The sequence below is a fragment of the Trichoderma breve genome, chromosome 4, assembly GCF_028502605.1.
Source record: "Trichoderma breve strain T069 chromosome 4, whole genome shotgun sequence".
NCBI lineage: Eukaryota > Fungi > Ascomycota > Sordariomycetes > Hypocreales > Hypocreaceae > Trichoderma > Trichoderma breve.
In genome coordinates this window covers 2,315,490-2,339,347 of record NC_079235.1, presented here as the reverse complement: position 1 = coordinate 2,339,347, position 23,858 = coordinate 2,315,490, and the positions used below count along the sequence as shown (strand labels likewise).

The 23,858-nt window shown below is 50.2% G+C and overlaps 6 protein-coding genes across 6 annotated transcripts; 3 read left to right on the top strand and 3 right to left on the bottom strand.

The window, feature by feature from the left end:
* Positions 1-82: 82 nt before the first annotated feature.
* On the bottom strand, positions 83-3,252 carry T069G_06965 (DNA polymerase phi domain-containing protein; the record flags this gene model as incomplete). The annotated part of the gene is made up of 2 exons (XM_056174175.1): positions 83-2,169; positions 2,223-3,252. 2 exons carry the CDS (start codon positions 3,250-3,252, stop codon positions 83-85), a joined length of 3,117 nt encoding a protein of 1,038 aa, XP_056027754.1.
* Positions 3,253-7,825: 4,573 nt separating this feature from the next.
* Positions 7,826-9,741, top strand: T069G_06964 (rhodanese-like domain-containing protein; the record flags this gene model as incomplete). The annotated part of the gene is made up of 5 exons (XM_056174174.1): positions 7,826-8,064; positions 8,117-8,184; positions 8,246-8,343; positions 8,485-8,555; positions 8,610-9,741. 5 exons carry the CDS (start codon positions 7,826-7,828, stop codon positions 9,739-9,741), a joined length of 1,608 nt encoding a protein of 535 aa, XP_056027753.1.
* Positions 9,742-11,089: 1,348 nt separating this feature from the next.
* Positions 11,090-12,776, bottom strand: T069G_06963 (uncharacterized protein; the record flags this gene model as incomplete). Its single annotated transcript, XM_056174173.1, has 2 exons — positions 11,090-12,698; positions 12,760-12,776. 2 exons carry the CDS (start codon positions 12,774-12,776, stop codon positions 11,090-11,092), a joined length of 1,626 nt encoding a protein of 541 aa, XP_056027752.1.
* Positions 12,777-13,156: 380 nt separating this feature from the next.
* On the top strand, positions 13,157-21,121 carry T069G_06962 (down-regulated in metastasis domain-containing protein; the record flags this gene model as incomplete). The annotated part of the gene is made up of 3 exons (XM_056174172.1): positions 13,157-14,535; positions 14,590-17,072; positions 17,127-21,121. 3 exons carry the CDS (start codon positions 13,157-13,159, stop codon positions 21,119-21,121), a joined length of 7,857 nt encoding a protein of 2,618 aa, XP_056027751.1.
* A 385-nt stretch (positions 21,122-21,506) lies between these two features.
* Positions 21,507-22,043, bottom strand: T069G_06961 (DNL zinc finger domain-containing protein; the record flags this gene model as incomplete). The annotated part of the gene is made up of 1 exon (XM_056174171.1): positions 21,507-22,043. The coding sequence occupies one exon, from the start codon at positions 22,041-22,043 to the stop codon at positions 21,507-21,509; it is 537 nt and encodes a 178-aa protein (XP_056027750.1).
* Positions 22,044-22,919: 876 nt separating this feature from the next.
* Positions 22,920-23,551, top strand: T069G_06960 (cysteine-rich secretory protein family domain-containing protein; the record flags this gene model as incomplete). Its single annotated transcript, XM_056174170.1, has 3 exons — positions 22,920-23,301; positions 23,355-23,463; positions 23,530-23,551. 3 exons carry the CDS (start codon positions 22,920-22,922, stop codon positions 23,549-23,551), a joined length of 513 nt encoding a protein of 170 aa, XP_056027749.1.
* Positions 23,552-23,858: the final 307 nt, after the last annotated feature.

Sequence of the window (23,858 nt, the reverse complement as noted above, 5' to 3'; positions counted from 1 at the left end):
TTATTTTTTTGCCATCTAACTTATATCGTAATGCGCAGCTCTATCCCATTTTTTCCCGGTTCAAGTCTAATTTACATGGGTATCAATTACGCCCCTGAGACGCGTGGTTCTGGCACCAGTTGTTCCAATCCGCAAAGAAGGAGTTTTGCAGCTTGGCCTGGCCCAGAACCCAGTCCGACTGCGTCTTTGCATACACGGCCGCCGCCCGCTTCACCAGCTCTTTATCCGAGGCGAACATGGCCGAGGCCACAATCAGACTGGCAGCGCTGGCGGCCTTTGCATATGCGTGCGCGTTGTCCTTGCCTGCTTCTTCGTGGACCTCGACTAATACGGAGAGCAGCTCCTCAGCATCGTAGGTCGATGTCGTCTCAGCCTCTGCGGCGTCCTTGTTGCCGCTCCTCGCCTTCTTCATGCCCCTCTGGTAATTCAGGATAATTTCACACGCTCGGCTAGCAAGCGTCTTCGTGGTAGTAGTGCGCATGAGATTGAGCAGCGGAATAAGGATAGCGAAGCCGAGAGGGCTGAGGACCTCGTTGCGGACGTAGATGTCGAGGAAGTCGAGGATGCGGTGCTTGAAGTTGACGACGGACTGCTTGGCGTCCTTCTTCTGCTTCTTGCTGTCCGGGCGGGCCTTTGCGCGCTGCTTGAAGACCTCGGCGAGCTTGTCCTCGAGGGCGAACATTTGCGAGTCGGACATGTCGCCCTCGTCCTCGGAGGACTCGGCGTCGGCGTCCTTGTCGAGGCGGTGGCTTTTGAGGATTGAGCCCATGAGCTCGTCGAGGTCGATGGGGCCTTCTTTTTCGTCTACTTCCTCGTCGTCCTCATCCTCGTCATCGTTGTCGTCAGAGTCTTCGTCGTCTTCTTCATCATCCTCTTCGCCATCTTCTTCTACGTCGCCGTCAGCTTCTTCGCCATCGGCGAGACCAATGAACTCAACGTCAGAGTCAATGTCAACGTTTGAGATTTCTTCCACATCATCATCTTCGTCATCGTCGGAATCCTCTCCGTCGACATCCATGCCGTCATCTTCCGTGTTGAAGAGCTCCTTCTGGCCTCTGGTGCTCTCGTTGGTTCCCAGGGGTCCGGTCAGCAGCTCCAGGCCGCCAGCCGAGATCTGCGAAGTGAAAGCTTCAAACACCTGCTGGGACACTTGTCGCATTAATGAGGAAGGGCGAGCCACCATAGACAGTAATATCTCGACCAAGAACTCTGAGCTGCCGGTGTCGTCGTCGCCGAGTTTGCCTTCTTGAAGCCTCTCGTGAAACTGTGCCAGATCGTCCAGTACTTCCATTGCATCGGGATCTTGGTTATACAGCTGGAAAATTGAAATAGCATGAAGCATTGCCAGTCCCTGAGTCAACGTCTTGTCGTTATCGGTCTTTGTCTTCTGTTTAAGAAGCTTCTGCATTCTTGACAGTGCGCCTTCGATAGCGGCCTTGATTTCCTCGGACATGGTCACCGCACTTGAGTCGATAGATGCGACTGCCTGACAGAAAGTGACAAAGTCAGACGTCTGGCGGGTCAGCTTTGCAAGCGCCGATTCCAATCGAGACCGAGCAAGCTCTTGGATCTGCTCTGTCAAGGCATCCTTCGGGATGTCGTCTGGTTGAGAATAGGCAAGACGTGATAGCTGTTGCAGTGTAATACTAAGTGAGGTTCCCTCCAGTTTGTTGGACTGAGATTCTTTCGTGTTGAGCGAAGCACAGGCACCGAGGACTTTGGACAAGTAGTCGATGTGAACTCTTAGAATGGTCTGGGCCTCCAAGACCTCCTGCTGTGAGAGGCTGGCAATGGGGGCTTGTATAATCTTCAGAGTTCCCTTGTCGTTTTCCAGGTTGAAATTCTGCAGTAGTTTGTCGACCGTTTTCGTGCTGGTGCGTTGATCAAAGTTATAAGCTCCATTCCTGCTCAAGAGACTCTCGAGAACAGGAACCAGAGCGCTAGGGTGGGAGGATACCGCAACCTCGATGGCCTTCAGTGTTTTTATAGCCGCCCGATGCAGGTACCGATCCTCCTTTGCAGCTTGGTTCATGAGCGAGGTCATGAGGTTCTTGCTGAACAAAATTTGTAACAGCGAGTGGTGCACTACGCAACCCTCAAGGAATTTTTGGAAGACGGTGAAGCCCTTGAACTTTTGACCATCGGTAGCCTGTTTGGAGAATAGTCCATCTAACAGTTGATTAGCGTCTACTTGTATAAAATGTGTATAAGTACACTCTTACCGTCAAGAACTCGGCCCCAGAAATGAGCAAAATCTTCCACTTCAGAGTCTCCGGCCTTGAGATAGTGGTTGAGGATGAGGTCCCAAACGAAATGCAGTTGAGCTGTCCAAGAGGCTTGTTGGTTGTTTCGGGAGTTACTGGAAGGATCTTTGCTGGAGTCGTTGAAGCTTTCCTTCAAGATGGCAGTCAAGTCACCCAGAGTCTTTCTTGCGAGAGGATGCTGCCAAGGTTTGACTTTGAGATCGGGAAACTGGTTGAGCGCAACCAGCCAGACGGCAACTCCTTCGGGAGTCTTAGCCACTCCAGCACTTGAGAGCTTCTCGAGTGTAGATTTGGCCTGCGCTTGGTCCATTTGCTGCAATGCTTGGACGAGAACCCATCCGCATTGCGACTTCAGCCAGACTTTCTTGTTGCTCAGCTTCAACAGCTCCTCCAGTATTGTGTTCCATCTCGAAGGTTCCGAAAATAGGATACGAGACTTTACAAAGCACTCGATACCAAATAATTGCCCGAAGAAGATGTCGCGTTCTTCCTGGCCGGGAATGTTGCCGACAATCTGGGCCTTCTCTAGCAGGAAACCCAGCACCTTATCAAAGGTCAATCCGCTGTATTTTTCTGCCAGGCTCGGTTCCTTATCTCCAAACAGTTGACTGAGAATCTCGGTAATGACCAGACTGAAGCCAATGCGCGAAGCATTGCGGCCACTGGCAAGTCCTCGGAAGAGTCGTCGATCGAGATGTCTTTGCAGCACTGCTTCGGCAACGCCCTCGCCACCAAGAAGGCCGGATATGATACAATCGGCGGCCTCGATTCGGTCGTTATCATCCTCGCTGCCAAGGTGTTCGTATAGCAGGCCCTCACGTTTCCTTTCTTCGATTGTGGGAGTTTCGACAAAGGGAGCTTTTTCCAAAGATGGCTTTGCGGCTGCGACAACAGGAACTATGGGGGAGGCAACATTCTTGGCCTTTTTTTGCGCATTTGGGGTCGCAATGGGAGCCTCCTTGACTCCGCGCTTTCTTTTGCTGCCCATGATGAATTATAATAGAATGAAAAGGTACAATGTCAATATGTCGTTCAGTATGCGACTGCTACCATTATCTTCATGATAGATTAGAAAATTCCACGATAAAAAGATTCTGCCAATTTTCACCGCTCTCATAGCCCCACATGGCGGACCCCATCTTTCTCCACATCAAACATTCACATGTTACTATTCCGGGAGCGAGCTCCATACCACAAACTTTGAAGTACTGAGGCTTCTATTGCAAGTATACAGAGTCGCATTGCGGCATCAAGGAGAATCCGCGAGATAGATGTTACTACTTAATTAGAGGGTCGGTGAGAATTTCACCATTATCGAACAATGTGTACATCCCCATTTCACTCACTAGGAGTTTTGCTAGCGACCTAGTGCTGTAGCACTGTAGTCTATCTGACGCACCGAGAACAGAGAAAATTCATGCGCCAATGGCCAATTCATTAGGAGGCAGCTTGACATTTCTACTCACGCCATATTATCGAAGCATACACGGGTTTATCGTCACTTACAGTAGACATACCTATGATACAAATACTCAATACCGATACCTTACCATGTAGCTATTGTGAGAACAACAACCAAACAACTTTCATACAAGCCCTTTACCTAACCTAGGATGCACACGAAATAGTACGATTACACGTGACTTCGCGGCTCAGAGACCCTGGTTGCCGGGCAGATTGCGGGGTAAAGCAAACCGACGCGCTGGCTTTGTTTACTTTGGGGCGTGCACTGACGTCTTGTGTTTTTTATCTCACGCTCCAATTACATGTGCCTTGGCAGCTTCCCCTCTCCGTGATGGAGCTCTGGGCATCGTCTCGGGCCAATGCGGATTCTGAAACAGTTTTCTTGCATAAAGTAGCATCACGTTGCATCCACTGCTACGCCATCATGCTCCTTCACACCGGACGACAGGACGACAAGCCCTCGCAAGGATTGAATAGCCTCTTTTCTTCCCTTGCAAGGCGGAGGCATAGTCTCTCGGTCTTGCCCCCTTCGGGAATCGTCGAGGGATTCGCGAACATGGCCGTCAGCTGAAAGCGAGATTTTCGACATTGGCAAAGACGTGGTTGGACATGGCACTGGGAGCTTTCTACACGTATGGCAACTAACGGGTATGCTTACGACCCGATGATGCTCGTCATCGGAGGCGCCATGGATAGGCAAAATTGCAAGTAAACAAGGGCTTCTGCCCCCGGTACAGCCGGCAGTGGAGCAATTGCCAATAGGACTTTTTCTTTTCTTTGTCTCTTTTTTGCATATGCATACGCCCACTGCAGCTACGGAGCAAAAAGTTAAATGATAGGAAGAAGAAAAGGTTGTTATATGGGACGATGAGGGAAGAACCGTCTTTGCCGGTTGGGCGCGGCACATTGCTCGCGTGCATACGCTCAGCTGCGATTGTAGCTTTTGTGTTGTCGCTCCCGTCAAATCGTTACCTAAGACACTGAGCTGATACGCTAAGATTAAGCGGAGAGATGAGCCCTGTCACTTTTATGAGCTATCCGGGACTACTCTGCACAGGAAGGGCTTGGTGTTTTGTGCCTGTAAATCATCGCCGCAGCAGGCTAACTGATGGGCAAAGTGTCGGTGATGGATAAACTATGACGTCTACCATTCTGTGTGCTGGTGATAGCTTCAGTGACGGAATCGACGATGTCGGCTAAATCACCGATACTGGAATGGTTCGTAATTGACGATGGAGCTTCGAGGTTGTGTTGTAGCATTTGATGTAGATCTTAACCTGGAGAGCATAACATAAAATCGCTCTCACTGCGCTCTAAACAAGTAAGCCCCCATGCTGCCTGCAATCGCCGATGGCGGTGCCCTGCGAAGACCTAGCTTATGGGGTGGTCATTGCATCACTGCTTTGTCCTTTCAACTTCATTCGATGCCTTAGTTGGCTTGGAGCTTGGAAAGAAGAAGCAAAAACAAAGCCAGAGCTAAAACTTGATCGGTGAACCTTGAAAGAATCGCGTACTTGGTTACTCCCGGCTCTTCAGGGTGAATCGCTAGCTCATGTTAGCCCGAAACGCTCCGTTCCTCGTATAGAACTCTACATGTCTCTCGTCAAGGCAGATGAGCATGGAAGGCAGGGATCGATCTTCACAAAATGCACCACATGGGCGGGTTGGCCCGCAGTAAGAGCACATTGCTAGGGAGACTGAACACCCGATGCATATTACTTTGACTCAGTGAGAACGAGACAGGATCAGCGACCAACTGCAAACAGTCGTGCCCTGTACTCGTACGTGTGCCTGTAATAGGGCGGCAGCGGGCCAATGTCTCTCCTTTCTAGGATTTGATGTTTGCGGCGTGAAAGAAATGGCCGGATCGGTGCAGTCGGGCTCTGACATGTGTGAGCCAGTCAGCATCGCGTCCGACGCCCGCAGTTGAGCCAATGCTTTGTACGGACTGCAGTTGGCCATGGAACGAACAAAGCGTAAAAGTCAATTGATCTCACAAGCACAAACTCAAGCACAAGCACAGCCCATTGGCACGTGAAGTAGAGGTACCTATTTATAAAGATACAAAGGCGGGCATTGATATCTGGCAGTCCGATGCAAAGTATGGAAGTCGGCGTTGTTGGCCGAAGTCCGCAAGGGCCGGTATGTTCGCGCCGCGTCTGTTGAGTGAACGGTATTGAAGAAATTCTGAGACACCGACGATCCACGAAATTGGATACTGAACACGAGAGCAAAGGAGCAGCTTGGTGTCTAGGCCATATTTGTACTGTACTGTAGCTTCATCACGATATGGTAGCTTGATGTTCTGCAGCTGGTCTCCATCAAATGCCTGTTTACTCCGTAAATTGTGCAAGGCTGCCTGTAAGAGTGCCTGGTGTTGTACCAGCGATGCGGAGCATACATGGATGTACCTGTACCTCCGACAGCAACACTTGCACAGGGCTCCAGCAGAAGCAATGGATCCGTGGAAATGTCGAAACCACTGGACCTTTCCTATCAAGAGCTGCCCTTTCTGCATGCCTGCTGCTAGAATTGCTACGAGTTCTGTACTCGTGTGTCGCGGTGTTGCTGTGTTGTCAGAATAATTGTACTACAGTACAGCTCGGTGGCTGCTTCAGGTAACATGAAGCCCAGCGTTCAATCTCGCGTCTCTGCCCTGCGTGTCTCAATCCTCACGACCCAAAAACAATTGGACGATCCCTGGATGGACCTCCGCCATAGCTCGCTCGCTTCAAGGGCCTGAAATGATCCCGGGAGCCCTGCATGCTGGTAAAATGACCTGGAGTCCGGTCTAATGAGGCTCACGTTAGGTGTTCCGTAACGGCACCTCACCGCCGCTTGGACTTACACAGAGGAGGTACCTGTACAGTAACGTAAATAGCTCTACCTTTGGAGCACCAGCAAGGTTCTGGGGACCGCCGATTGCTGTATCGTGTCAAATCATATCAAATCAAATCAATATCTTGCATTGCCAGACGGAATCAAGTAAAACGCCCGGCCCTTGTTCTCAGCGGAGGTGCAAGTAGCAGGTACCCGCGGTACATGGAGCTTCAGGCTGCTAAGCGCTCACTGAGCACACAGCGCCCCACCGCTCACTGAGCAACCATTCGCGACAAAGGGCGCTGAATCGGCGGATTGTTACCAGGGCGTGGTCTCCTAAACTGCAGGCTAACTGCAACGGCGTAGCTCAGGGCAGCTGAGAAGCGGTGCTGACGCTGGGACTGGTCCGCTGGGCGCTGGAGTAGCAGGTACCTCCGCGCTGGACGAGGTACACGAGGTACACTACAGCAGGTCCAAAACCCCCAATCACCCCTAACAACGTCCAACTCCATCCCAGGCCCGGCTCGTTGGTACAACGACCATTCAAAAGGCCTTGTCTCCTCATCCATTCTTTGCTCCTCTTGCCCTCACACCCACAAGTACCGACAACCGGACAAAAGGGCTCCTCGTTCGCGAATCCAGCACGCGAACAAGCGAAACGAACCTCCTCGCTAGCTTTGGAGCTTAAACCAGCTGCTCCGGTTGTTGCAGGGCTCGAGCTGCACTGCACCCGTTGCTGGATGCTCGCACAGCCAACGACGGCCATTCCATTGTTCATCCCCTCGAGCTGTCCGATACGAGAACGGACAAAGAATCTGCCATTGACGCAACGACGTTACGAAGAAAATTCATTGTTACTTTTGCATGCGTTGGTATTAGCACACGACCGTCACGAAATCTAAATTACGAAAAAGCCTTTCCGCCCCACAGCAAGTCTCGTTTCATGCCTCTGAGTAGCAACAAGGTGGACAAGAACAAACAAAGGAAATCGAAAAGAAGCCCAATTCCAATGATCGAAATAGTCTCCTGCATACGCAGCCTTTGAACAAAGAAAAAAACACGAGAAAGGGAGCAAGATTGCTTGGGCTTGTGCGGTGATAGTGAGGAGCCATTTCTGGGCCGAGCTAGAACGTGGAAGCTTTTAGTTACTCTACTCTAGTCCTTTACTCTTTCCTACGCGTCTCAGGCTACTATATATTCAAGTAGCAACGCTGCTGTCTTGAGCTGTCGACCTGAGAGCTTAGCAGTCGGCTAGTCCTCGCCGGTACCTCGTTAATATGACAGCATCGTCTCCTCTGGCGGCAATCCACCGCCCAGTCCCTGCTCCTACATGGGGAGGCAGAGACATCTTCCGCTCCCATTACGCCGGCAACTCAGCTTCTGGATCTCTCAGTCTTCGGGAACAGCTGCACAAGGGCACAGGGGAATACCTCGACGGCAAAGTCCGAGGATCTTCTCCTGGTGGGAGCCTGGCAGCTGATCTTTCCCAGAACTTCCGGCTTGATAACGAGGCGAGGTTCGTGCCGTCCTGCCCCGTGTGTAAGTCATGATGCTAACAAAACACGTAGTCCCAAGTTTACAACGCCTCGACGTGCACTTTTCACAGCAAATGTCGTGGGCAGCGTTAGCAGCAGAGGTAAGACGGAGTCTTGCGACTTCAGCCGGGACGCGGTTTTGGTTTGACTGACACATTGCAGACTTCGTGACAACTCCTCCTCTACCACCTTCTTCGCCTAGTCAGCGTACCGAGATCCTGGAGTCGTCTCCTCTGCCACTCAAGGTGACCTTCAGCGAGGTAGTGGAGATTGCATCACCCACTCCAATTTCTTGTCTTACCTCACCCGCTTCAATCTCTTGTCTTGCCTCACCCACTCCAATCTCTTGTCTAGCCAAGGATGCAGTCATGATAGACTCTCCAGTCCCCATTTCCCGCCAGTCATCTCTGGACCTATTGAGATCGCGCTCTCGCCACGCATCATTAGAGCCAGCGAAACCCATTGTTGCCGAGTCGGTCAATTCACTCGTCAAACGCATTCGAGGACACGCTGACGGCGTGGTTAGCCGTAGGATGGCAACCCCACGGCGGACACTCTCTGGCCGAGCGAAGAGCATTGCCGGCATTGTCTCTGGCTCCCAACCTTCATCATTGCAGTTTGGAGCTACCACCTCAACCCTATCGCTTGACGAGTGTTTTGAGTCAGATTCCCCCGAACAGGACCGTAACACGCCTACATCATCCAACAGCCCTTGCCCAGCTATCCCTATAGGTCTTCGTTCAAGATCTCAACTCGCGAGTATCGCAAGCATCAATCGCCACGGCTCGCCAGGCAATCTTCATTCTAGAAGACAGTCAAATCCTTTCCTGAGAACACGAAAACAATTTCGTCGTTCTTTGAGTATGTTCGAGAGCCCCGCGGATGTTATGAAGCCGAAGCCCGAGAAAGAACTTGCCGCCGCCCCGATACTCAAGGCCTCCGTGACTGAAATCGAAGAGGCACACGAGCCCATCATCCCTCACTTCCTCCCCGACGATCCTACAGATACAATTCCTCGAATCACAAGAGAGACGATGCTGGCCATCTTGGATGGCAAGTATAGTGATAAGTTTGCTCAGCGAATGGTCATTGACTGTCGATTTGAGTATGAGTATGAAGGTGGCCATATCGATAGCGCTGTCAACCACAACAACAAAGAACTGTTGGCCGACCAGCTCTTTCAGACCCCAATGGAGGGCCTCAGTTTACTCATCTTCCACTGTGAATATTCGGCTCACAGAGCCCCTCTCATGGCGCGTCATATTCGCTCTCAAGACCGGACCATCAACGCTGAGCATTACCCCCGCTTGACCTATCCGGAGATTTATATCCTGGATGGTGGCTACAGCGGCTTCTTTGCTGAGCACCGAGCAAGATGCTTTCCCCCAGAGTATGTCGAGATGTCAGATGAGAAGCATCAGCGCACCTGCGAAAGGGAAATGGGCCGTTTGAAGTCTCGGAAGCCCTTTGGCCGTGCGCAGACTTTTGCATTTGGTCAGCGGAGCACAAGTCTTCACGACTCTCCTACCGGCCCTCCCCGCCCTCAATCCCGGAATGTTAACGCATCTCCTCCCGCTCTTTCCTCTCCCGCTGTTTCTGCGTTTGATTCTCCCACAATCGGCGATCGAACACCGGCTCGCCGCATGGCATCCTACTAGGCTATATCATAACAACGTCCATTGGCCTCAGCCCGACGATTTGTGCACAGCTTAAGCCTGCAGCCTGCGGCCTGTATTCCCTCGCTTGCCTTCCAACAGCTGGTTGATTGTTCCACTGGGGATTTGATGTTTTCACGACGAAAAGTTAACGTTTGCTTCTGCTGATGAATCAAACTTGAATGCTGAAATTAACGAGGAGTCCATGATTGGAACCATACCGTGAGCTTTCCTGAAGCCTCAGGCGGTATTGCTTATTTTTATTATTCTTGTTTGGCTGTTTATGGCTAGCAGTCTCTTTTTATTTTACGTCCCCCCCATTTTAAAGATAATGTTTTGTCAGATAATCGTACTGGCAGACAGGATCTTGGAAGCCTTACATGTGGATTTCGGGACATCTCGATGGTCGCAAGGGGTTTGCTCTTACCACACTTGCAGAGTTACCGCCCTCGATTTCACGATCTCTGCCGATGGAGGAACCACATCGAGTGCCGAGCATGGCTATGGCAGGATACTTGCTCGTGCTATTTTCCTGCCTTTTCTGTTTCCTTTTGTCAGAGATGGATACCCTCCGCGCGCACATTTCGCGTTTATACCCCCAAGGATGAATGCTCTGTTTTTATTTGGCTTTTCCTGTTCATACTTTCACTACAAGAGGGTTAACAATTCCCTCTGCTCATTGTAATGAGCCATAGAGCGCGGCAGCGCGGAAGACGCTTGTTGTTTTTATGTTGTAAAACTTAGTAGCTAGACAGTGAGAGATGTTGGTCTCGGAAGTTTTGGCTGTACATTGTGCTATGAAGGAACATAGATGCCTCAGCTAGCTTATATACGCATTTTAAATAATGGTGGCGTGTTCTCTAGAGCTATGCGGATAGATTTGAATGTTTCTGCTAGTTTATGCTGTGAGCCTTTTGCGCAATGCTAATAGATAGCACTGGATTTATTCCTCTGCTATGTGGGATGACAGAGCCTCTCCTCTGAGCAACCACGTATGTCTACTGGTAACAGGGAGCAGTCTATCGATGCTTGATACTTCTACACTACAAGCTCCAAAAGAGGTTGAAAACACAAGGCAAAGCTGAAAGTTAAGTCGTTCACATTACGGCTTAGGTACGTACAAGTGTAAGAATACAACAATCAATATTTGCAATTTTGGAACTGGGTGTAAAAAGTTAAGGCATGCTTTCTATTAACATCGCCTACATTTCATGCCTTTGAATTAAGTCATCCACCCTCCAAATGGCAGATATCTTGTAAGTAGCAGATCATGCTGATCTTGTAGCCCAAAACGCCGAAGAACTATGCGAAAGCAAAACAACGCCATTTTTCTTCTCTTCTTGTTCGTCATTCACAGAGTAAAATCCCACTCTTTAAACGCCTCCCGGAAAGCTTCGACGTCCTTTGTCTCCTCCTCCACCGACTGCTCGCAGTTCTGCCAGCTGACCCTGTTCTCCAGGTCCATGAGCTTGGCCAGGACTCTGCGTCCAAACTGTAGATCGAAGCGCGCGTCGGAGGCGAGGGGCATGACGAGGGACTTTCCCTTAATCTTGTCCTGTCCGTTATCTGCCCACAGCCAGACGCGGAAGAAGTCGCCCGACGAGGCCAGCTCCTCGAGGGGGAGGTCCTTGGTGGAGAAGCCGGGGTATTTCAGGTTTTCTGCTTCTACACGGAAGGCTGCCTCTGCGAGACCCTTTTGGATGATGTCGGCCGACACGGCGACGAGTTGCCAGATTAGGTGGACGTTACGGTCGCGGCTAATCTCCCATGTGACGACACCGAGCTTATGCGAGCTTTTGGAAGCAATCATTGCCTGTATAGATTCCTTGAATCGCTCCATTTCTTTATATGCCTTCACTGCCTCGCTGGTAGGGTCTGCGGTACTGCCCATGCTCGCAATGGTGGGAGAATGTGGCAAAGGTATGATGATGAAGTGGCCAGGGAAATTTAGCCCCTGTTCTGCAAATGTTGAGGATGTGGGCAAGGGCCCTTTTGCGGTTGTGATATATGCTTCGTCGCCAATGCTGCAGCACATGTGTGCAGAAATATTGGGATTTGACAAGCAAAAGTAGCATCTGTCGGGGCCCGGCGGCGGCGAGGCACGGCGACGCTTGTGTCGGCCGTGGCGGCCATCGTCGTGATGACCAAAGCGGCTGTACCCTTCGTCCTGTCTTCCGCGCTTGGTGGTGGTTTTGGCGAATGGCGAGGCTGTGGCACCAGGAGGCACGGCCGTGTCCGCTGGATTAAGTGTGAAGGCATACATGGCCTTTGATTTCTTCTCGTTTCCATAGGGGGCCATGGAGATGAAGCGTGTAGCGACAATGGTATTAGGATCTTTGTCGGACTGTTGAATAAAAGGTTCTCGTTCGTAAAAGAATGCTTCTGGGGAGGCTGAGATATGGTATCGAGGCTTCAGGGCCGCGCATAGACCCGCAATTTCGTCCGAGCTGCTCACGGCAGCCTGATGGGAAGGCTCAAGCACCACTTTGGAACCAGTCCAGACTTTCGCCGGCCACATGGAGGTCAGCAAGATGTCGGTGCTATTGGCACCACGTAAAGCCTTTGCGTCTCCCGCTGTGTGAAAGGGCAAATGCTGTTCCTGGGATTGGCCCGCTACTAGGTTTGTGTCGAGGATGCCGCCTAGTGTTACGATTCTGATGCCTTCCGATGTCTTTGTTACACTGCGTTTTCCCAGATAGTGAAGATTGGGGCATATTTCTTCATCGGCTTCCACCTTGGCAGCGATTCGAGGTGGTAGAGGATGCATGCCGACTGTGAAGTAGGTGGGCAATGGAAACTCGATAGATCCCCCTAACAGGGCGGATATCGTCTCGTCGTCGGCATCGGTGGGGAATACGTCTCCTGTAAGGATCGCAAGAGAGAATTGGTTCTTGGCATGAAGTGTCGCCAACTTCTTGACTGCCGATTCAAGTTGGCCATTCAGGCTACCCAGGACGATGCTAGCAAACGGTTAAGATCATGAGCTACAGCCAATGCTTTGAAGGATACTTAGCAACATACATCTTGGGTGCAGCCATTTCGTCTGGCCTAGCGGAGATCTTAGTGCAGACTCGGTGTGCTGTGTGTGTGTTTTGTGGAGAGAGAAACAGAGTTGAGTTGTCGGACTATCAAGAAGGCCTTAAATAATGTATGTAAGATGCAGCTCAGTGCAAGTGAGATGCGCGAACACGCACGCGACGTCAAAAGCTCGGTGCTGCGATAAGGAATTGCGCCTCGCACATAATTGGCCAATTATGCTCTAAGTGGAGCAGCGCTAGTTCTTATCGGTTTGGCCGGGAATCTGCCGACCAAAAAAATTTGGGAAGTTTGTTAGTGGGGAGGAACAGCTCCAGACTTTGGACGCTTCAATATCGCGGCCGAAAACCTTTCTTACAGTTTCATCAGCACCGCTGCCAAGATGCCAGCCCGATCTTCCGGACGCATCGAGAAGGCGCGGAAGAATAAGCACTCGACGCCCCATCAGAAAAACCACAGATGGGAGTCGTTTTCGACCAAGATCGCAAAGTTCAACTCGCTCCAGCCGCTGCGCAAAGTTCGACGACATGACCTCGAAACGGAAGACTTGTCATCGACAACGTCCTATCTCCAGAATGGACTGCAAAAATGGAGCGAACTCAACATTTCACAGCCCTTTTCCTCTTTCAAGAGGGAAGTGCTCCCCTTGTGCGACAGCTTACCGCAGATTTTGCACTTTGAAGAACGAATAATGGCTTCGTTTGCCAAATACATCTCGACACAGGACAAGGAAGGACTGGAACCGCTGCTCGATCTCCTGACAGCTTTTGCCCACGACCTGGGAATTCGATTTGAAAAATACTTCTCACAGAGTCTGGACCTCATTCTCGCAATCGCAGGAAGGACTCAGCCCGTCGAAGTCATTGAGTGGACCTTTGGTGCTCTTGCGTTTTTGTTCAAGTACTTGTCCAAACTTATAGTCCCGGATCTTCGACCAACCTACGCCGTAATGGCACCACTCCTTGGAAAGTCCAAGCATCCTCCGTTCATTGCGCGATTCGGCGCTGAGGCTATGAGCTTTCTTGTTAGGAAAGCTGCGGCTCCATCACTCCGCGAGACAGCCCTCGTGTCATTCGTGGACTACGTGCGGGACGATATATGCAAACTGGTGGACGATCGACAGTTCATGCTGTATAAAGATGGCATCATGACCATGTTTGCTGAGGCGATCAAGGGAACAGATCGAACCATACATTCGACGGGATCTGCCATATTCATTGAGCTTATGAACGCGATTCCGAAGGAGGAGTGTACGTTGGCTGAGACTACAACATGGACCGACTTGGTCTGTGGCGTCCTAACCAGCGTGATACATCATACCGAAGTACAAACCTTGAGAGAATTCGAAGAGGCAATTTTCGATAGCTTTGATGCCAAGCTGAAAGAGGCTCATGGTGATGATTCTCAGTGGTGGATGGTACCATACATCAGAGTTCTTGGTGTTCTCGCAGGTGTCCGAAAAGGCGGTCGAATTACCGACTGGACACGCCTAGTCCAACAGCTTACTGCTTTCCTTTCAACAGCGACACGGCCGATTGACGAAACCGTTGAGCAAAACGAGCTTTTATGGGCATTAGTCGTCGTTAATGTGGCAATCACCTGTCATCACGCGCCTATGGACTCGCTCATCCCTCACATCTCCCGTCTTCTCCAATCATTGACGAGAGAGCCGTTTATGAGATTATTTATTCCCTTTTGTTCGTATTTTAGCGAGCTTGATCCACGTCGATTTGGAAGCTTGTTCCGTAGTGATTTTCAGAAGTAAGTTGGATGGGCTTTTCTCTACGATACCAGGCGTGTACTGACTTTTTCTAGATTTATCGCAACCCATTGGTCTCAGGGACAAAATGAAGATATGTTGTGTGTCTTGTTGCCGCAGATCATCGAGAACCGAGGGTTCCCGTCTGCTGGCGAGAAGGATTGCTGCAAACTCCCCCAGGCATGGCAGGACCAGATTGTGTCTAAGTTTGAGAACTTAGAGATTTCACCTTTCCCTGAAAGAGGACCGTACAACAAAGACCCCCAAGTCTGGAGAGACAGATGTCTACCTAAATATGCTGCTCTTCTCCGAATCCTGGAGTTGACAGCCGTCCATCCTTCAACCAACGCACGCATTGCAGAGCTTCTGCTACGCAAACTCAAGCTTGCTCTTCGACCCTCGTCCACACTCGCGTCTGATGAAGTCAATTTCATTGTCAGCCAAGGATTTCATGCCTATTTGGGGATGAGCAAGACTGCAGGCTCCACTGATCCCCAACTTGCGCCTCTGCTTCGCGCAGCGGTACCGCGATTTGCACGATCTGTGGGCTTCCTCCGGACCTATCTTGCCTACGAACAAACCTTCCCACATGGGCACGAGGTCGATAAACACGAAGCGTCATCTGGTGGTGATACTTCAGTCTCTGAGGATGACCCTGTGATCCAGTCTTTGGTCGAAAATTTGAGTTCTCCATCTCATGACATTCGGTTGGCGTCTTTGGAATTGCTCAACAAGATGAGCAACACGCCTGAGCAATCCCAATGTGTTGAAATCATGCTTCAGATTGAGCAATCTCCATTGAACCTAGAGCACACTAGATCAATTGCCATGTATCTGCGTAAGCTCGGGCAAGAATACGGCTCCTTGACAGATACGACTTGGCTGAAACAAGGTATACCAAACTTCATGTTTGGCATGCTGACAGTCAATCTGTCTCCAGTATGGGACGACTCAATAGAAGCGATGAAGCAGGTTGCTGAGAATAAACAAGGCGAGGATGCTATTTCTCTCACCGCATTCCGATGGCTGGATGTATCGTCACCGCGGTGGACACCACCACAATCCGAAACTGGCTCCTCTCGCGCTTTCTATTCCGATTTCGAATGCACTACATTGAACGCTCTTCAAGCGTCCGGAAAGAGCGTTCAAGAAACATCAGGCGATTCGAAGAATGTGATGTTGCGCACATTTGATGACAGCCAGCGACTGGTTGAGCCTTTCTCTACAAACGCCAAGGCTCAGGCCCTGAAAGTATTCAAAGCTCTGCCTTCTATCGCGGAGAGAAGGTCCCGTCAGCTGGTACCCCATCTGTTTGCTTGGGCTCGCGAGGAGGAAGATGCTCATGCCGAAGAGGACGCCCAATTACAAGCAGTCTTCTGGTCATTAGCTGACAGAAAGGGGCTTGTTGGCGTCTTTGCACAATTCATCAATCCAAGAGTCTTGTTCCAACATGAGCAAGTTTACGACATCATGTTACAGCTGCTAGGAAATGGTGATTTGGACGTTCAAAAGCTTGCGCTGAAAGCTCTTCTAGCATGGAAGCAAGACGGCGTGAAGGCTTATCAGGAGAATCTGGAGTACCTTCTTGATGAAGCTCGCTTCAAGAACGAAATAACTGTCTTCCTCCAAGGAGATAGCGTCATCAAATCTGAGCATCGAGCCGATTTGATGCCTGTTCTCCTTCATCTCCTTTACGGTCGTGCAATTTCAAGAAAGGGAGGAGTTGGCGGTCGTCACGGCCAGCAAACGACTCGACTTGCCATTATCCGAAATCTATCCATTGAGGATCTCGGTGGCTTTCTTGACATTGCCGTAGGAAAACTCAAAGATGTGCGAGTGGTTGGTCCTACAGTCAATCGGAAGAAGCTCTTTGACGAGGAAATTATTTCGATTCGTAAACAATTTGGTTTCCTGAACATGGCCCTGTCTCTCATTTCGGAGTTGGGCACTAACGTGTCCCCTTACATGGAAACACTCGTCAACACGATCTTGTACTGCCTCATCTTCTCTTGCAGACGACTGGGTTGTGTAGATACAGAAGTGGACCCTGATGCTCCCGAAGAAGAGGAAAAGGCCAGCACGCATTCACTGCTCAAGTCCACGAGGTCAACGGGTATCAAGTGTTTGATTGCTCTGTTCCAGAATGCCCAGGATTTCCAATGGGAGCCTTATCAGGATATCATCATTGAAGAATTGGTGGCGCCCAGGCACGAAAATCTGCCAGCCGAGACCGCACAAGGAGTATCTGGCATGCTGCAATTGTTGTCGACATGGTCCAATCTGCCCAAGGCGGCGCTCTTCCTTGCTCCTCACGGCAATGCGCTACCGGACGGTGCCTTGCCAAAGATTATTTCTTGCATTGCATTCGAAAAGTCGAAAGAATCAGTCAAGATATATGTTCTTGAAATGCTTCGCAGCTTGGTAAGGCTGGCCTTGGCTCCTGCTAGTGAGTCTGAATTCAATGAGGTTATAAAAGCTGAGCTTCTTGACCCGAATTCAACTGCGATATTGGACAATATCACTACTGTTTTGAGAATTGGCGATATTAGCAATGCTCTTTTAGAAACTGGTATCGAAACCATTCTGTCTCTAGCTCCAGTCTTTCAAACTTTGGAAAACGTTCAAGCAGTTATTCGAATTTCGAGCTTCTTGTTGCAGCAACCCGCACGTCGAGTCAATCCTAAGCTCAAGGGCCGGATTCTCCTGGTGATTGAGAACTTTGCCTCGCTACCTGACGCAGCGCAGGATGAGGCACTGCTTCAGGAGGTTTACAAGACAGTTTCATCCCTTTTCAGCTACTTCAAGGATCGAGAAAACCGCTCTTCTCTGTGTCGGGTTCTTTTGGCCATCTCGAAACAAGACACCGAAGTTGCCAACGTCGCCAACCTTTGCAACGAGTTGAACTTGTTCAAGGAGGGCCGCATTGACGAGCCAGACTATGACAGACGCCTTGCCGCATTCAGCTCCATCTCGAGCAGTCACGATGAGCCATGGTCTCCTAGACAGTGGCTTCCTGTTCTCCACAACCTGATTTTCTTTATTCGCATGGATGAGGAATTCGGTGTGCTCTCATCCAATGCTGCTGATGGCATTCGACGTCTGGTGCAAGAAGCGTCGGATTGTCAATCACAAGAAACGAAAGCCGTCTTTGACGAATATCTCAAGCAGATCCTCATGCCTTCAATTTACGGTGGTGCTCGAGAAGAGTCAGAAACTGTTCGGCGAGAGTATCTACGCGTGCTAGGGTTCATTCTTACCACAATGCCTGAATGGGCCCCCGTGGCTGACTTGGGCGGTCTCCTGAATGAGCGTCAAGAAGACTCTACGGAACCCTCGTTCTTCTTTGACATCCTAAGTCCAGCAACTTCGAAACAAATGGATGCCCTGCGAACATTGGAAGCTGCAAATGCAAGCAAAGAAATGGGCAGCCAGAATCTGACACAATTCTTCATCCCCTTACTGGAGCATTTCATCTTTGGAAGAGCTGATGGCGGCGATGATCATGGACTTGGTGCGCAAGCGGCAAGCACAATCAGCAACCTTGCCATGTCCTTGAACTGGAACCACTTCCGTACAACTTTCCATCGGTACATTGGTTACATCGAATCGAGACAAGAGCAGCAGAAGCATACCATCCGTCTTTTGGGTAAATTTACTGACGCTCTGTTGCTCTCGTTGCCTGAAAGCCCGGATGCCGAAACAATGGAGGTAGACCAAGAAGAAAGCTCATCTTCTGCAGTACGACGGCTACGTCTCATGGCTCCGAAGCCCGCTGAATTGGCCACCCAGATCACGGATTACTTCCTACCACCACTTACCAAACATTTGCATCAGAAAGATGAGTCCGAGGTCAGCTACCGTGTTCCCGTTGGTATCACCGTCGTCAAGCTCTTGAAACTGTTGCCTGGCCCGCAAATGGATCAGAAGCTCGCTGGTGTTTTGACCGACATTTGTCACATCTTGCGCAGCAAAGCATGGGAGGCAAGGGAGATGACTCGAGATACTCTCGTCAAAATTGCTGTTCTTTTGGGCCCTTCCTTTTTCGGGTTTATTCTGAAAGAGCTTCGAGGAGCACTCACTAAAGGCTATCAATTGCACGTCCTCTCATACACTGTACACTCCATCCTGGTTGCTACCGTGCCTCACTTCGCACCCGGTGACCTTAACCCTTGCCTGTCATCGATCGTCACTGTCATCATGGATGACATATTTGGTGTTGTTGGCCAAGAGAAGGATGCTGAGGGCTATGTTAGTCAAATGAAGGAAGTAAAGAGCAGCAAGAGTCAAGACTCGATGGAACTAATCGCCAAGAACGCATCCATAAGTCGCCTCATTGAGCTTGTGCGGCCGCTACAAGCTCTTTTGCTGCAAAAAGTGGATTTGAAGATTGTGCGCAAGATTGACGCCCTGCTGGCCCGTATCACGGCAGGTCTTTTACAGAATCCAGCCACCGAAAGCCGTGACACTCTGGTATTCTGTTACGAGGTTATCCAGGAAGTTTACAATGCGCGAAACCCAGAGGCTGAACCGAAACTGGACTGGAAGACTCGAAGATATTTAGTACAGAGAGGAGCCAAAAAGAGCGACCGAGGTCAAACCAGCAAGCATACATACAAGTTGACTCGCTTCGCATTCGAGATGCTGAGATCGATATTGAAGAAGTACGATAGCATACGAATTCCTGAGAACATCTCTGGTTTCATTCCCATCGTTGGTGATGCCATTCTGGAGGGCGAAGATGAGGTCAAGATCTCAGCGTTCCGACTTTTGGCAGTCATCGTTAAAGTTCCCTTTGGAACTGCTGATGGGGCAAATATCTACAAGATTGCCGTCAAGGAGGCCACGAGGTGCATCTCAATGTCGACCTCGACCACGACTGACTTGGCGCAAGCGGCTTTGAAGATGCTTGCTGTCGTGCTGAGAGATCGACGAGATATTGAGGTCAAAGATGCTGCTATCGATATGCTATTGGGGAAGCTAAAGGACGACTTCACAGAGCCCCTGTATCGACACATCACTTTCAATTTCCTGCGATCTGTGCTCGACCGCCGCATTGAAACAGCGACAGTCTACGACACTCTGGATCAAGTCGGCACAGTCATGATTACCAACGATGACAAGGACACACGAGATCTAGCACGAGGCGCCTTCTTCCAGTTTATCCGGGACTACCCTCAGATGAGATCTCGTTGGACAAAGCAACTCAACTTCGTGGTCGCCAACCTCAAGTATGATCGCGAAGGTGGCCGCATTTCGGTCATGGAGGTGATACACTTGCTGCTCATGAAGTCATCCAGCGACTTCATCCAAGAAATTGCGGCAACATGCTTCTTGCCGCTCTTCCTGGTTCTGGCGAACGATGACAGTGAGAAGTGTCGCCTCGCGGCTGAAGCCCTGATCAAAGAGATCTTCCGCAAAGCTGATAAGGAGCGAGTAATCTCATTCCTTAACCTGCTTCGGTCGTGGCTTAGCAAAGATGGAAATGCTACGGTCGTCAAGCTTGCCGTACAGCTCTTTGGCTATTACTTCGAGTGTCATGAGGATGCCGTCAAGAACCAAACTGACTTCAAACTCATCTTCGATAAGGTCATGACAATTCTTGGATCTGAAGATGTTCGTGATGTTGATGGAGGGCTTGTTGGTGCTGCAATTGGTGTTGTGCGCATATTCGCCACCAGCTTCCCTGAAAAGACCTTGTCTGCCAATAGAGAAGAATTGTGGGCCAAACTACCACACTGTCTTGGGCACAGCGAGACCTCAGTTAAGTTGGCTGCTATTCAGGTGATCAGCTTGTATCTCGCGGACTTTGCTCAGCGAGGCGCCGGCACTTCTGCAGGCGAAGATGTTGATGGATCTCATGGCCTTACACTCCGGACTGGTAATGTGGAGGAGCTCGTCCGCCTCGCACTCAGGGCCCTGAACGGCACCGAAGTTAATGAGGGTTTGGCAAACGAGCTCGGGCAGGTTCTCATATTCCTCGGCCCCCGTCTTCCCATTGGAGACTCACCCGATTCCTCGGATGCCGAATCAGAGGCAGATGAGCTGGATGCTGAGGACAAGGAGGAGCCAAGTGCAAAGCCCAAAGATTTGCAGTACTTGTTCTGGCGCCTATCACACATTCTGCGCAAGGAGATTCGTCCCAACGCTGTTGCCATCATTCCCAAGGTCGTCGCCATGGAGGTGCTGGAGACGATCTGCCGCCGCTCTGCCTTAGAGCGACTCCAGCCTTCGCTTAAGACCATCCTGACGCCGCTGCATAATCTCACCGACCCATCCATCCCGGCACCTTTCAGCATGGATGAGGTGTTCAAGACAAAGCACGAAGGTCTCAAGACAAGAGCACAGATCATGATGGATTCCCTGCAGAAGAAATTTGGCACTGCCGAGTACAGCAAGCAGCTCATGTCCATTCGTGAGGAGGTCAAGGCGCGCCGACTGCAGCGATCAAGCAAGAGGAAGATTGAGGCGGTAGCGCAGCCTGAGAGGTACAGCAAGGACAAGAGGAAGAAGTTTGAGAAGAACAGGGAGCGCAAGAAGACGAGGTCGAAGGAGCAGAAGGTGATGAGACAGGCATACAAGACATGGTGAAAATGTAAATAGCATGGTATCTGCTATGAGATCGTTACAGGAGAAAATATGGCGAGCGGCGTTTTTGACTGGGCATTTTTGGGCGTGTTTTGAAAAATTTACCTTGTGGTTCTTAATCAATATATAGATACAGAGGTATATATGCTGCTAGAAATAAATGTAGGGATCAAAAATAGATTCCTTTAGACTTCCCCTTTGATATCATCGCTTCTTTTTGAACAAAAAATTAGGAGTTTTCCTGCCAATGACCCCTAACGCCGTGTATATGACTTTTACATACTCATACAATCTCCTGCCTCGTAGATGATTTGAAGATCTAGTCAAGATCATTTGATCCTGACACCACCCATGGTTGGTATATGCTTGCTCAACGTTCCAGCCTCTTTTATGCTGATCCCTTTGTATTTTTGCTTGCATCCTCTGCCAAGTCCTCTGGCACCACTTCCTCAGGCCAGAATTCAATGTCTCCGTCCTCGCCCAAGGAACCCCTCTTGACCAGCTGGCCCTTTTCCCTCATCAAGTCCTCGACAGTGATTTTCCGGTCGCCAAAGATGTTCAAGTGGTCGCTTATCACATGTCTATTGCGACAGCTCGGGCATGTAATCAGCGTAGAGCCATGATGATATCCCTGCTTAGAGACGTTGTGGTGCGAGCGATGGCCGCAGGGCACGCAAGTGAAGGAGAGCTGGTAGAATGCCGGGCCCTTGAGCTCTGGTCGGTCGCTTTCGCTTGCGGGAGAATCTGTGGTGGCGGGTTCTTTTTGCGGGAGCTTGCGGGGAGGACGGGGGATGGCGTGGGCGAAACGAAGCTGTGATGAGGCGGGTTGCGAGCTGTTGCGGAGAGAGAACGGGCGGGGAATGTTTCGTGGGACGAAAGCTCGGCGCAGGAGAGGCGCTATTAGGGGTGCTGATTTTGAAGCCATGGCTGAGAGTGCGGTGTGTCTGTTTGAGTAGTGGTGAAGAAAAGAGAGAGAGAGATAGTTGGTGATGGTGTTGATGCAACTTTGCGATGGAAAAGTTGGTGGAATGCGCTAGACGTCATTGTAGTGCAGGTACGTACCGCGGTGCCTTGAAGGTGGTCCGTGCTCATGGGGACAAGGGAGAGATGCGATTTCCTAATAGAGTAATATCCAGGCTTCGTTGTTGAATGATTGTGATGGATGGCTGTCATTTTTCTCTCCAAGCATTCCTAGATATTGGAGAGATACAATCAATAACATCTAAACTTTAACCATCCATAGATTATTGAGAAATTCAAGTGACCTCTGATCAAAGGATCACCCGTGGTGCCAGGCGGAGACGCTTGTGCCGTTGTGCAGTAGAGACTACGAGTGAGTGCTCCTCGATCCGAATAAGGGGAGGAAATAGCCTGCAAAGACACAAATTCATCTGTGACTTCCATAGGAATATTGAGCCTGTGATTTATATCTGAAGCAAGTCAACTCACTATGTTCTGTAGCATCGCCTTCCCAGTGTCAAGGACTCTACTTACCGTAAATTTCCCCCTCAGCTAACTGCTACTGCTTGTACTTTCCCGCTTTATGGATACTGAATTGCAGCTCGACTATATATCTTTTGCATCTCACGATCCTTAATTTCTTTCACTCCTCTCTACCACTTTTCTCCTCTGTGTGTCTCCTCGGTTCCCTTCCCTTTGCCAGACACAGCTCCCTGGACTGCCAACTCTTCCTGCAAACTCTCCATTCTGTTTCTTCCTTTCTGATCGTAATTGCCAATATACATCCATTCTCAATCCTGCTCATATCTAGCTCCCTTGTAAGACGCCATTGTCGGAGAAAATGCATCTCTTTCTCGTCATCCAATGGCTTATTCCCTTCATCGGCTTCTGCCTTGCCCAGGCCGATGATCGGGCCCTTGCTCTTTCTTTGATCAACCAAGCTCGACAGGCCCAAGGGATCCAGCCTCTTACTTGGAATGGGAACCTGGAGTCCTATGCTCAGTATTGGGCAAACATAATGGCTGCTGGCCAGCAGCCCTTTTCGCACGCCCAGGGTACTTATCGGCCTCAGCAAGGAGAGACGCTATTCGAATACCAGTCTACTCAATGCGATACAGCCTACGACAACCCTCTGCAGACAGCCGCGCATACTTGGCTCGCCCAGGCTTCGCTATACAACGGAATGCCCATCACGGACGGACATGAGCCCTGGCTGCACTGGTGTATGTATCGATGCTTTGCAAGATTCAAGAGTTGATATTGACTTGACTTACAGCACAGTGTATGTGGTCAACCACGACACAGATAGGCTGTGCTCGAGCCTACAGCATCTCAGAGCCGTACAAGACCTACGACGTGTGCCGCTTCTTTCCGGAAGGAAACATGTGAGTAACTACTAGGTATACATTGGTTCTTATTTGTAGACTGATTGCTGATTTGTGCCGCTCCAGAGTTGGACAACGACCATTTTAGATGGCAACTATCAAGGACACGCGTGGATGGACGGACTGTCATGGAGACAATACTAGATATGAGAGAGGGCCTCATATTTCTTACAAGAGACGGCTGGATTGTGCCCTATGATAGGTTGGTAGCTGACAATAGAATGATCAGATCGGATCAGTACCTTTGTAATTGATAACCCGCTCTTTGATTTGAATGAAACAACATCCGTACATGGTGTCACTTTCACATGTATCGAATGCGGACTTGTTGCTGTGATTTCCTGACGACATTAATGTGATTTGTAAGTTCCATCTCGAAATTACAGGGTAGCACA